The sequence below is a fragment of the Rhinatrema bivittatum genome, chromosome 3, assembly GCF_901001135.1.
Source record: "Rhinatrema bivittatum chromosome 3, aRhiBiv1.1, whole genome shotgun sequence".
Taxonomy (NCBI): Eukaryota; Metazoa; Chordata; class Amphibia; order Gymnophiona; family Rhinatrematidae; genus Rhinatrema; species Rhinatrema bivittatum.
Window position 1 is genome coordinate 33,505,663 of NC_042617.1, and position 14,273 is coordinate 33,519,935.

General features: G+C 39.6%; 1 protein-coding gene across 7 annotated transcripts in view; it reads left to right on the top strand.

The window, feature by feature from the left end:
• ENAH (ENAH actin regulator) overlaps nucleotides 1-14,273 on the top strand; it is a 432,953-nt gene that overhangs the window by 385,280 nt on the left and 33,400 nt on the right. For all 7 annotated transcript variants that reach the window (XM_029593080.1, XM_029593081.1, XM_029593085.1 and 4 more), the window contains one exon: nucleotides 6,278-6,356. In XM_029593080.1, the coding sequence (XP_029448940.1) occupies nucleotides 6,278-6,356 (79 nt within the window). The remainder of the gene's footprint in view (nucleotides 1-6,277; nucleotides 6,357-14,273) is intronic.

The window sequence follows — 14,273 nt, forward strand, 5'->3', positions numbered from 1 at the left end:
CTCAACATCTTTTGAAATGAAAAGAAAAGGTGCCAGTATTCAAAAATTAAAGAAAATTGCAGTGGGTAGCACCTGGAGCTTAGCAATGCATCTTGCTTGGCTCACTGCATTATGTGATCTCAAGTAATTTTTTAATGCAGCCCTTACCTTGGGAATCTCCAATTGTGTGGCTGCATTTGCCTGCTTGTCCACAGAAAGTGAAGTTGCTTGCCTGTATATGATGTTCTGTCAACAGCAGAGCAAAATAGCCACATAATCCATTCTTCTCCCCTTTGAATTCGAAAATCAACTAGGAAAAAGACTGACTCGATTTGCATGGGATTGATGCATGGCAACTCTTCCGCATGCTCAGAAAGATCATGTCTAAATTGGTGCCATTGGTGGTGATACCTACTTGTTTGGCTGTTTTGCCCTGCTTCCTTAAGAGAACATCCATTATAGATAAGCAATTCCACTTTGTGCTGTGGCATAGAGGTAACTGCAGTAGTCAGTGTGACTGATTGATCAAGGAGTGAATGATGGTGGTTATATTTTTTTCCAAGAAGTTATGTAATTATCTAAGTTGACTTAAATGGAAGACTCTGAACTTCACTATAGCAGAGATTTCGATTTCCACTGAGAGTTAGTCAAGATAGATTCCCAGACTATGTATGGCATTGGAGGGTTGGAATAACAGAGGTTGTCTGGACCAATTTACCCAAAGCAGTTCAGATTTGGATGGGTTGAGTTTGTGATCGCTAAGCCATGGGGCTACTACTGAAAAAGTCTTTAGGACTGGAAATTGTGGAGTGTTGGTCATCTTTTATTTTAATACATAGCTGGATGATATCAGCAAATAGGTGACATTAGATGTCATGGGATTGAATATTGTCGCAGATTGGCCAGATGTAAATGCTAGAGGATTGGCGAGAAGGCCAAGCCCTGAGAAACTCCATACATAAGACTATTTTGGGGAGAGCATTTACTGGCCCAAACAATGGATACATTACTACTGAGGAATGACTAGGACCACCTGAGTGCCAGTTCATCTGTATCCAATTTTTTTTTTTTGCAAATGCAGTAAAAGTAGCTGATGATCAATGGGGTTGAATGCCTAAGATCTAACAAGACAAGGAGTGAGACTCCACTGCAGTCTCTGTGAATCCAAATGCAGCCTACTAAGGCAAGCAGTATGGATTCTGTCGTATGGCCTTTTCTGAACCCCGAGTGGTATGAGTGAAGAGTATGCATGAACTCCAAAAAAAAAAAAAAAAAGCCCTAAAGAGTTGGAAGTAAACTTTTTCTGTGAGTTTGAACAGGAAGAGGAGATTGGACAGTAGTGGTCCACTATTTTTGAGTCCAAGCCTGGTTTTTTTATGGGTTTGATCACAGCCTGTTTGAAAGAGAATGGCAAGCAATCCTAGTGTCGCACATCATTGATTATGGAGGAGAATCAGGGCAAACAGTTGGCACAGCTATCCAGTGCATTTGGTGGTATAGGGTCAAGTGGACATGGAAATAACTTGATTTGTTCAAGGAATTTTTTTTTGAAGAAGAGGTTAACCTGAACTCGGAAAGCCAGCTGGCAAGGATGGGGGCTGATAAAGGTATGTTTAGAGTATATCCTTCAATGGATAGGGAAGGAGAGGATAGGAAGATTGCACAAATGGCTTCTATTTTTATTTTAAAAAAATGTTTGCAAGATCTATTGTAGATGGTCCCTCAAAGGAAGGATGAAGGAAAGGGGATTCGGGTTTGGCGAGTTTCTTCATTAGATGCAATATTTTTGCTGGGTGGTTTTCAGCAAGCACTAGTTGTTTGGAGATTTATGGAGACAGACTTAAAGATCTAAACATTTTATTTATTTATTTGAGGCTTTTATGTACCGACGTTCGAAGAGCATCACATCGGTTTACATGTAACAGGTAGAGAAATACATTTTAAACATGTATACCCTAGAGGAAAGGTGGGATTGGGGAGAGATGAGAGAGACATTTAAATATCTCTACATTATCATTGCACAGAAGGTGTATTTTTTTCATCAGAAAGGAGAGACTGGAATGAGAATGAAAGGGTGTAGATTGAGGAGTAATCTAGGGAAGTACTCCTGTACAGCAAGGATGGTGGATGCACAGAACTTCCCAGTGGAGGTGGTGGAGACTAGGACAGTATCTGAATTCAGGAAAGCACAGATCTCTGAAGGAGTGGTAAGGATTTTAGAGCTCAGCAGTTATGTGGATGGGCAGACAAGATGACCTGTATGGTCTCTTTGCTGTCATATTTCTTTCCGGGGAGAATACTCCCTTGTATTTCCTTATATATTTCCTGCACCTTTACAAACTATTGTTGGTTCTATGCTTGTACCACATATTCTTCAGTTGGCGCAAATGTTTGAGACAAAGCTTTTGAAATTAATACCTTGCAAGGAAAAAAATATATGAAACCACAACCTCCATGAAATGTGGGGTTTTTTTATTTTAAATTTGCAAACATTGTTAATGTGTGAAATGTGATAGTGTAGTTTTAGGCAGAATAGTAATAGTACATGTAGTGAGAACCATAAATTAAAAAAAAATCCTTTTGCAGTCCTTCACACACAACTTCTTTAAACTATAGCCAATTTGCCATTTATTCTAATTATGTCACAGTTTGTGACTGTTATACTATAGCATTTGTACTTTCTATGGTAAATGATCTGTGGATACAGTGAAAGATAATATGCATTTCATTAATTTCAACATACTTGAAAGATTTTTTGTTTGGATTCAATTCTTACCTTCTCATTAGTAGTTCAAAGTGAGATGACTGAAAAACATTTTGAAGACTGGGTTTTATGGAAATAAGTACTGTGGTGATTACTCTTTTTGTAGGAAAAGTTCCCCTGTCAGCTAATTTAACTTTCTAGTTTTGCATGCTAGCATGAGTAAAATCAGATCTTGCATGTATTGTCTAAATCAGAGGAGAGAGGGAGATATGGTACTGGATGGCCTATGGACTAGCACAAGGTTTACATAGCTTTTGACCCCTAGTTCGATTCAGATTTGCTTAAGTTATGGTGAATTTAAATCATAGCAACATAATAGATGATGGCCGAGGACAATTTGGCCTATCCAATCTGACAAGTTGTCTCTCTCTCCAGTTTCCTACCACTTTGAGTTAATGAATATATAAATTCCCATACTTAAGCACCAGTCCTTTCTCCCCTTTGTCCTTTATCTGACCTTTCAACATGGTTTCTTTCACTACCCTCTATTTAGTATCTGTCCTATACAGGCCCCTTTGTGTAGGTTACCTCAGCTATTTTGGAAGTCTGATAATTTTATGGTTGTAACCATGGCTGCTTCATATAGCCTTTTTTGGAAATCTAATGCATTGACTTATATTTCCCCTCATTGGACCTCTAAAGTTTCATAAGACTGAGCAAATTCATGATCCCCCCCCCCCCCTCCATTTCTATCTGTTACCTCCCATCTGCCCGTACCATTGCTCTGTCTGTCTCAAATCATTACCGTCTGAAAACAGTTTGGTAATTGTGTGAAATAATTATATCCTCCTTTTCCCAGTGAAAAAGGTATTCGCCAAAAAATCCGTCTTATTGCATATTAACACAATATTGGCAGTTTCAGCAGAGAAGTCAAAGATTAAACCAATATCCTTCCACTTGGATATGGCCTTTGCAGAGAAAGGTTGGACATTTTGACAAGGTGGTGTAAGTTTGTGCTTCCGCTGCTTGTGCTGTTTTTAGCCTGTTGATAAAAACAAAAAATAGGACTTTTGGCTTCTAGCACTGCAAAAAAAAACATTTAAACCTTGACTATAAATGTAAATAGGTGAAATGTTATAAAGAAATGTGAACTAAAGGTAACATTGGGGCTGATGTAATAAGACCCACAGCAAAACAGGCGCTAGTTATGAGCGCAGGTTTTGATCACCGCGCATGGCTGTGGATGCTTCCACGGGATGTAAAAAACAAATTATGCAAATGATTTGCACGCAGAAATCTGCGCACGTACAGAAAAATACGTGTACCTAAGCGCGGTAAGGACCTATGTAATAAGCGGCCACATCCGTGCTCAAAACCCGTGCAGATAATCTGCACATAAAAGCGAGTGCACGAACAGGTCTCCCTATTAAGTGAAAGTATGACCCTGGAAAGTATTTTTAATATTTCAAATAACTGTACTGCAGAAAACATGGCAAATATTTTCATGGATTTTAATTCACACTGACATAGCAGCGAGATTGGTGCTCAGTTGGGCACCAGTCTGGATGCTTGAGTGCCAACATAGGCACTCAGCTGGGTGTGTATATGGACACTCTGGTGCCCAGAAAGGCACCTAGCAAATGTTGCCACTCAGGCGCTGAGCTAGGCGCTTAGTTGGTCACGAATCTATACGATCAGGCACCAGAAAGGTGCCCAGCTAATCTTGCCGGTCAGATGCTAAGCTAGGTGCTCTTCTGGCCGTGTATCTGGCTGCTCGGGCGCTGAGCTAGGCGCTTAGCTGCTCACAAATCTGGCTACTCGGACTTCTAGAAAAGCACCTAGGGAAGCACCTACCTACTGGCTGTTCCAATGCCCAGAAAAGCACCTAGCTAAGCTGACCACTCGGATGCCAAGATAAACACTCAGCTAGGTGATTTTCAGAGTAGACCCTGAGTCATGCCCTGAGCGTAGCAGTAAAAAAAAAAAAAAAGCACTAGCATTAGTGCAGCTCCCTGCATTGCCTATGATTAGCTAATCGCCCCCTTTGTATGCCATCAGCATGCAGTCGCACAGGAAAATCCACAGCTGAATAAGAGCGTTCGTACGTGCTTTTTTTCCCCGTGCACAAAACTCTTATTACATCCCCGTATAGAGCTTTGCACGGGAAAATGAGTGTACAGGCGCGCACAGACCCGCAGCAGCTTCAGTGCACCTCATTACATTGGCCCCAAGTACGCGCATTTTCCCGCACAAAACCCTATACAGGGATGTAATATAAGGGTTTTGTGTGCGGAAAAAAGCACATACGAATGCGCTCACAGACCCACAGATTTTCCTGCGAGATTGCATGCTAACTGCATGCAAAGGAGGCGATTAGCTAATCTGGCAATGCAGGAGGCCTCGCTAATACTAGTGCGGATTTTTTACCGCCACTGTCAGGGCATGAGTTAATTGTCAGGCCGACTCAGGGGGCCTATGTCTGTACCCGAGCATCCAGATTGGTGCCCAACCTAGCACCTATCTCACTTCTATGCCAGTGTGAATTATCATCCATGAAAATATTTGCCATGTTTTCTGCAGCACAGTTATTTGAAATATTAAAAATACTTTCTAGGGTCATACTTTGACTTAATAGGGAGACCCATTCACTCACTCGCTTTTATGTGTGGATTATCGGCATGGGTTTTGAGCGCAGATGCAGCCGCTTAGTACATAGGCCCTTACTGCACTTAGGTACGCGCATTTTTCCGTATGTGCACAGATTTCTGCATGCAAATCATTTGAATAATTTGTTTTTTTACATCCCACGGAAGCAGTATCTTCAGCCGGATGCAGTGATCAAAACCCGCACTCATAACTAGTGCCTGTTTTGCCGCGGGTCTTATTTCATTGGCCCCATTGTGTGGCTGTGTAGAAAATGTTAATTTCTTTCTATATTAGTACAAAAATATTTTGTGCAGGTAATATGCATATGTGAGTATACTGAATTTTCAAACACAAAGATCAAAATCAAGTTATAGGATAATTAAATCTTCTCTCATGCACTTTTGGGTTCATATGGTCTTGATGCCAAATTTATCCATTAAGGCACTCCCCCAGTACAGCTGTTTAGAAAAGAATCATGTAATCTCTTGCATTTTACCAAAGCTAAGTGGCATTTAAAGCACGTGATTATTGTACTCTATTACAACTTGAAGGAGAAGCAGGAAAAATTAGTGACATTTCTAAACAAGTCCATCTGAAAGTACAAATAAAATCATATTAAAAATGTAGGGTTGTTCATCAATCCCTAGTATGGGCTCTTTATTTTCAGCTTCAGTTTTTATATACTACCATCTGTATATGCTCATCAGTTTGTTTCAGTTGCTCTTTCCAGAATAAAAAAAATCCTCAAGATGAGGAATAATAAACAGATTCTCTGCTTTGGTATTTGTGGGGCTTACTTATATGGTTTCCCTTTTTTCCTTATTTAATTCATCAAATGAATTCTTATCAAATGAACTGTTGTATGATTAGATATGCATTTGTGCACAAATTGGATCATATGAAAATTATTGTATGCTAATTTAACTTATTTTTTTAAATTCTGTACAGACCAAAATCTTCACCAGCTGGGCAGCCTAGTGCCAATGGAGTGCAGTCAGAAGGTTTAGATTATGACAGATTAAAGCAGGTACAGAACTTGAAGCTCTGAACTCCTTTGTACATTTTACACCTGTTGCATTTTTTAAATTGTATTTGTTAATGATACCTTGAAAATATAAATATACTATGACATCTGTGTTCATCATGCAGTATCCCATAATGCAGTTAATTACTTTCATTAATTTGCATATCTATGCATAATTTGATGAAGAAATTTAACAGCTGACCAAGGGGCAAAGGTCTGATAGTGCATTTTTTTGCATTGCATCTATGCCCCCATGCTTGAAGTGCTATATGGCATGTATTAATTATGGAGTACCATCACTTTTCCGATACCATGGTTTATATAAGGAGAAATAGGTCACTAATAATAAAGAAAATCTTAGTTTATATTTAAGAAAAATCCCTTGTGTTATGTATACAAATTAATCAAAGGCCTACTGGTTAGAATAATAGACTGGGAACCAACGAGTTCAAATCCTACTAGTGCAGTTAAAGTGTCTTGTCCAAGGACATAATGAATATTATATTTCACTGACTCGGATGCCAACTTAGAATGTAAGCTTTCTGGAGCAGGGACTTATTGTAGTTGTATATAAATTGTTATAAACTCTTGGTTTAGGGTACTTCATAAATACTGGGGGGAAAAACCCTTGTATATAGCAAGAATGTATTGCTTTAAGAAGGCTATGATGCTTATAAGTGACAGCAGGCATCTTAACAGGAGGACTGAAGAGGCTTTTTGCTTTAGTGCCTAACTGAATATAGTAAATATTTCACAAAACAAGTGTTCAGATATGAGTACTGATAACTTAATGGCAGTAGTCAACCTAGCTCCTTGTGCTAACCATGGCAGAGGATGCTGTAGAGGCAATGTTCACATCCCTAGGAGGGTGTGAAAGCACCCCAGCTATCACTAGAGTGACACACCTGGCCGTTCTTAAGGTGCACATGAGCAGGTTCTGGTAGAGGGGGAGAGGCTGAGGATTGTTAGCTAAATTGTACAGGAAGGAGATAAGAATGGAGAGGAAGACTGGGAGTAATTTTGTCAGAGTTTATAATTGATGAGGGCAGGGAGAGTGGCCCCTTTATATCACCCATGTGATTGACTTATGTGAGGTGTAATTAAATGGGAAATAGAGGGTGGAGGGAAGGGATTAAGGATGGTAGTTTTTTCCAAGTGATTAAACAAATGTTGGTAACCTTAGGAGATCTTGTTAAATTAGATCAGAAAGGTGGGGAATCCTAAACTGGAGGGACTTTCCCTTATTTCTAGGATGATTATGCTTAATGAGAATAAGTTGCTGATAGGTATTTATGAATAGAGGAAAATTAAAATTTGTCTTTGGAATATATCAGGTTTGGGTTTCCCTATTAAAAAAAAAAAAAGAATCTATCTCCCTTTTGCAGGAACCAGAGCATACAAATTTAAAAAGATGGTTCAAAGAAAGCAAGGGTGACCATTCTGGTGGCCAAGAATGTCCTTTCAGATTGAAAAAGAGGTGAAAGATTCAAATAGTTTTATTGTAGTAAAAGGGAACCCTTTTGAGAAAGATACTTGTAATATTTATGCTTACAATAACTGACACTCAGTTTTTTGCTCTAGTTCGGAGATTAGAATTTGAGCAATGGCCTGCATTCAAGGATAGGGATTTCAATTGTTTATGGTCCTTTTTTAACTTTATTTATAGATTCACATTTAATTCACAAGCAAATATTTGCAAAATAAGAGAGAAATCTGAGAAACACAATTAAGAAATACAATGTAGAATAAGAAAATAAATCCTCCTAATTCTACCCATCCACTAGGCAGGATTCCAATTACAATATACAGGAATATTCAAACAAGAAAAAAGCCAAAAATACTATGGCCTAAACTAAATAGCAATTAATTACATCTTATTACTGATAAAGGAAGTAAGCTGAGAATTTTAAAAAAACAACCCACATCTATTGCCTTGATATTTGATTATAAGACAATGATGTAAGAAGAAAAGCCCCCCAAGTTGCAAAACTTTAGGTTTCAAAAGAAGAAACAACCTTCTTTTCTCTGGGATCATTCTGACTGCAATTCATGAACAGCTCATCTTTACCTTTGAAAAACATTTGTAATAACCAGTCTCAATCCAGTTCAAATATACAAGTAATAACCATAGTAGCTAATAACTTGATAGTCTCCAATTCCAGGGACCTAGTTAAATCTAAAACATCTATTAAAGCCTGAGAGGACAAAATTTGTCCTCTGGTTTAACAACTTTTATAAGCAGGTAAAAAGCCCTGGAGAGAGGTGGCACTCTCAAAAGTGCAGTAATACATTTCTTATATCTCTCCTAAGCCCTTTCATCTATAAAAGCAAAGGGGGATAAATTCAATAGGCATAAACATATTCCACTCCTATGCAAGAGCTTGAACTTATCAGATACTTGGAGTATTCTGCACCTTCAAAGAGGTTATACACAGGTATCTTGTGCACACAATACCTAGTCATGGATTGATTATCTCTTGACTTCAAGACCAGCCTTTTTTCCCAGGTGATGTTTGTAGTAATAGTCCATAGGCTCCTTGGAAATATCTGACCATGCTCAGATATGGATCTATTCAGTAGCTGGACCCACGCTATGGAACTCCCTCCCACCCCACCTGAGAATGAAACCATCAACTCAAATCTTCAAAAAACAGCTTAAAACCTGGCACTTCCTGAAAGCTTTCCCGCCAGAAACTTAGCCCCCTCCTCTATCTAAACCGATGTCAGATTAAAGCACTTCTTTTGATTTGTACAATCCTAGGCAGCTTTCTTCAATCAAATTGTCCAGTGCAGAAAGGCCCTGGATGATTGTAAAAGGTAGCTGACTGGTAGGTTATATGTCACAGAATACACAACATGATTATTTACAAGTATAGAAATTTACTTATAAGTCTGAAAATAAGCAATAAAAGCATACATACCAAACAATATGGGTATCAGGAAAAATATCCACAATTACAAAGCAAATCCCTCTGGATGAGCCCTACACTGGATTGCTGCCAAGTCATTGCCCACCCATCCCACCCCTAATGTAGAACTATTGCCCATGGTGGAGGCATGGTCTGATATGTGTTAAGTGCTAAATCATCTTAAAGGCGTTGTCCCATGAACACAAAGGTACCATACTAAATTTATTAGAAACAAATGTAAGTTTATTATTGCATATCAATAAGCAATGCAGGTACCTTTGGGAGGAACAGAGTCACAGTTCTCTATGTAGGGAAGCACTACTCTGTGTCTCTCTCCGTATATTAGTAAAGTCTTCTTTTTATAGATACCACAAACAGTCTCAATCCCTAAAGTGCTTGAATCTATGGGAGGATCATGTATAACGTTTCTTGTGTCAAAACAAGATAAATTAAACCTACGTTACCCTGATCCCCTTCCCAAATTGAGGCCCACTTGCCTGATGTTCACGTCAATCTTCTGTTAGTCCTTTGTCCTGTCAGGTTTTCACCCTCAGGTCTTCGCCCTCAGGGAGGTTTCCAAGACTCTGGTTTCGCTGGTACCAATTAGTGGAAACATTAGCCTGTGAGATTCTAACCTTTTCCTTCTGCTTTTCTGTGACCCCATTATCTTCCATCATAAATTTTTGACATCTCCTGCTGCAGTCCAGATGTCTCCTGTAGTTTCTCCAAATGAGGGTCAATAGGGCTTTTAAGGTTCCCATGGCCAGAACGGCAAGCAGGCCAAGGCAGCAAAGGATTCTGGGTGAGCCATAGTCTCCATGTTGGTTTCAAACTCAGGTACACATATCATTTGCGATCTGAGACCCAGATAGCGCTGCAGGTTGCAAAAAATGCCAATGAAAATACACAACTAAACAAGCTAGTCTTATAATAGTTAAAACAGACTCTTTTCAAAGCTAACAATATCAGTGTCAGATGATGGTGCTTAATTGGGCAGTGTTTCTCTTTTACCTTTCCCACAATTTGCCCCCATCCGTATATTATCCACTTTACAACAAATGAGGCGGCATGATTTTTGCAACCAAGTGCTTTAGAAAAGAAGGTGATGCCTGCTAGGCTTGTCGTCAAAGTGGACTTTGCCGCTCTTTCACTCGTGCAATGAAGAATGCATTTTAGTAAAACTTGTACTGAGATTGGCCAGGTCAATAGGCTACCCCTTCCAATGAAGAACTGCTGTAAATCGTAAATAGCTTTCATGTAGTTCTTCCTTGTGTTCTTCTTGGGATCATGTCCCAAACGTTGGAGGGCCAAGCTGCCACACCTCCCTCAGGATCAGAGTTTTGCTTCTTTCTGCTTCCAGTTCAAGCGACCTGAAACAGGCCTACTTGAAGTGGGAGAGAGTTGGCTATACTATTATCCACATCGGGTCCATGCGCTGCGCAGAAAGTAATGTTGAAACACAGACAGCTCAACACTAGATCTCTCAACAACTCAGTTGTTCCCAAGGTCTTGGACGACAGTCTATTTATAGCCTCTACCACTGCCACGTTGTCAGACCAGAATACTACTTTTGCATTGCTAAGGATCTTTCCCCAAATTTTAAGGGCTACTACAATGGGGAACAATTCCAAAAGCTTTACATCCCTGGTGATCCCATATTCATGTCATGCTGGGGACAAGCCTCAGGCATATCAAGACCCCCTGAAATGCCAAAATTGCTGCATCAGTAAAGAATTTCAGCTCAGAATTGTAGCGCAGCAAATCTTGCCACATTGTTAGGCCATTGAAATTGCTTAGGAAAGATTTCTATACTTCTATATATTGACTGATACCCCTGGTGACATGAATATGATGGTGCTTTCTGCTTAAACCTGTCAGTCGGCGGTGAAGACTCTTCCCAAGGGCATGACGCGACAGGCAAAATTTGACAGTCCAATTAGTGATTGGCATTGTCCCAATGTAGCCTTCCTTACAAGGCATACTGATTCCAAAGCCTCTGAAAACCTGGCAACTTTTTCTTGACAGTCTAGTGCTGACATCTATCTCTCTTAATACTCAAGAATGAGATGACATCTGATGGACCTTCAGTCTTGTTCCTCGCTAGAGGAATGCCGAACTTGCTGGCCAGCTTTTGTAAACATGACAGGAGATGGGAACATTCGCTGGCATTTTTACCAATGAATAGGAAATCATCCAAATAGATGATATTCCGTGACCCAGATACTCATCTAGCCACCAATGTAAGAAGGTGCTGAAATTTTTAAAGTATGTGCACGATATAGCGCACACCATAGGAATACACCTATCGAAATAGTACTCCCCTAGAAAATGGAAACCAAGAAGGTGAAAGAAAGCAGGATATACTGGGAGCAAATGTAAAGCTGATTCAATATCAGTTTTCGCTAAGCGTGCCTGCCGATTCATGTTGCGGATGATGTCCAATGCCTGATCAAAAGAAGCATAAGTTACAGCATATCTTTGGGGATATATCCAGTCATTATACGACCGACCCTCCAGGTAAGATAAGTTATGAATAAGTCTAAATTTTCCTAGCTCCTTCTTGAGTACCATCCCTAGCAGGGATGTGACTAAGTTTGGGAGCGGTGGATATTGGAAAGGGCCAGCTATCTGGCCCATGGTGGCAACCTATTTATTTTTCTCCCCGGCTATCTCCCTGTGATGTTCAAGTAACATTGCATTGCATACATGGCCTATTTTGTTATCAAGGGGCACGTTGCATGAAATGACATACCCAATTGTGAAACACATTTTTATCTCAGCCTGGTACCTGTGTGGTATTGCTCAAGCCAAGGTGCCATGGCCTCAATGTTGACCAGGCTAGGAGCTTGCTGGCGTCTTTCTTTCAGAGCAGTGCACTGTCGCTGGATGCCATGATCCACAAACACAGCAACTGTGCCTAAATTTGCAGTGCACCCAAATGCATTGGTCTGCATTATACTGCCTGCAGTTATCATGCCTCCCCCCTAAGTTGTTTGGGCCCCTGTCTCTTGCCATATTCTGAAGGTAGCTGCTCAACCTGTCAGAGCAGAAAGGTCTTTGCATGCTTATCTCATTGAGCCAAGGGTCTCCGACCCAATGCCGCCATGAGCTAGAGCTGTCCTCTGCCATGTTTCTCCTAAATTTGACATAATTTAGTCAAGCTCAACCATCAAAACGCTTGTATGCTTTCATTATTGTTTCTAAATACCTAATTAAAAAGGGCACCTTTTCTGGCTCATGCTTAACTATAATGCTCATAAAAATGTGAAATGCTGCAATCCAATTCTGAATGGTCTTCAAAACATTAGGCCCTACTTCCCTGTTGTCGTCTTCTTTTTTTTTTTTTTTTTTTTAATTCTTTATTTTCAAGTTTTTGAAATTCAACCCAAGACAATTCTTGTACAGAAAATATTTGTTGGCTCTCTCAACATCTCTTAATAGGAAATTTAAACAATAAGAAATCAATTCTAATATCACCAACAACAAAATTATAAGAAAAAAAGAGGGTGAGAGGCGGATCGGAGCAACACATTTCAAGCAAAATTAAATAAAGGAATAAGGCCACTTGCCTAATAGTACAACAGCTCAATTTCTATCATATTACCGAGGCGGTACTAGGGGTTTCTTGGGATAATGACCGTATGAAAACCCTGAGCTGGTCTGGTTCTGAGTAAACATAATTAACATTTCGATAACGAATACAGCATTTTGATGGGTATTTTAATACAAAGCTTGCTCCCAGCTGTAAAACTTCAGGTCTCATTGAGAGAAATTCTTTACATCTCGTTTGTGTCACTTTAATTACATCTGGATATATCCAGATTGGATGACCAAAGAAAAACGTCTGCCTATTTCTTAGAAATAATCTCAAAATGTGATTCCGTTCAGAAAGAAATGCAAATGATATAAGCAGAGGTTTTCTCTGTGTAATCTCTGAGTCCAACGACGTTTCCAAGAAATTAGTTAAATCCAAACTAGTAACTTGAGGCCCTGCTGGATCTTGTTCTGTAACTTGATCTTTTTGCTGGAGATAGTAAGCCTTAACAATAACTGGTAATGCAGTCTCTGGGATTTTTAGAATCCGTGTCATATATATTTTAAACATATCTAGAGGAGATGTTAGCTGTTGAACAGGAAAATTTAGGACTCTTAAATTATGAGCCCTTAATGCATTTTCCACTCCCTCTAGTCTCTTGTTCGTGATCTTTTTATTTATTTATTTTATTTAAGTTTTTTATATACCAACATTCAAGACGGTAGTCCCATCATGCTGGTTCACAAGAAACAGGGGTGCAGAAAAGCAGTTACATGTAACAGGGAATCAATAACTTGGAGTAAGAAGGAAAATGAAGATCAGATAATTATATATATATATATATAATAACATTATAAGAGGTGGCTATTAATGCTATTACTAGCGAAGTATGTTGATTGAAGGAAGTTAAGTAATGTTGGAGTTAGGAAAGGCCTGCGTGAACAGCCACGTCTTGAGTCTTTTCTTGAATGTTGAGATGCTGGGTTCCATTCTAAGACAATCTTCTCAGACAATATTAAATTCTGCTGGATTTTTTCTGTGGAATTTATTCTTACTTCTAGATCTTCCACTTTTTTATTAAATGATTTTATCAAATTATTATTCGATATTGTCTGTTCTCGGGTGTCTAATGTTATTTGAGATAATGTTTTAATAGACTGATCTATCGATCTCAGTGCTGTCCAAATGCCTTCCAAAGTGCCTGTATTCTTATTTAAAATTTCAGAACCTGCAATCATTGTTCTCAAACGGCTTTCTCCCTCCTCCATAGTACCTTCTCCGCTCTGCACAGAGCCTTGCAGGGACACTGTTCCTCCAGCCTGTTGTTGAGCTTGCAGGGGTCGCGCTACTGCTTCCTCTATCGTTGTTCTTTGGGAGGCGTTTCCACCTCGCAATCCTCCTGGGTCTCTCTCTCCGGCATTAACCCCTGCTCCACCCAGGAATTCTGCCTGGGGAGCCTCTGGTTCTGCCGAATCG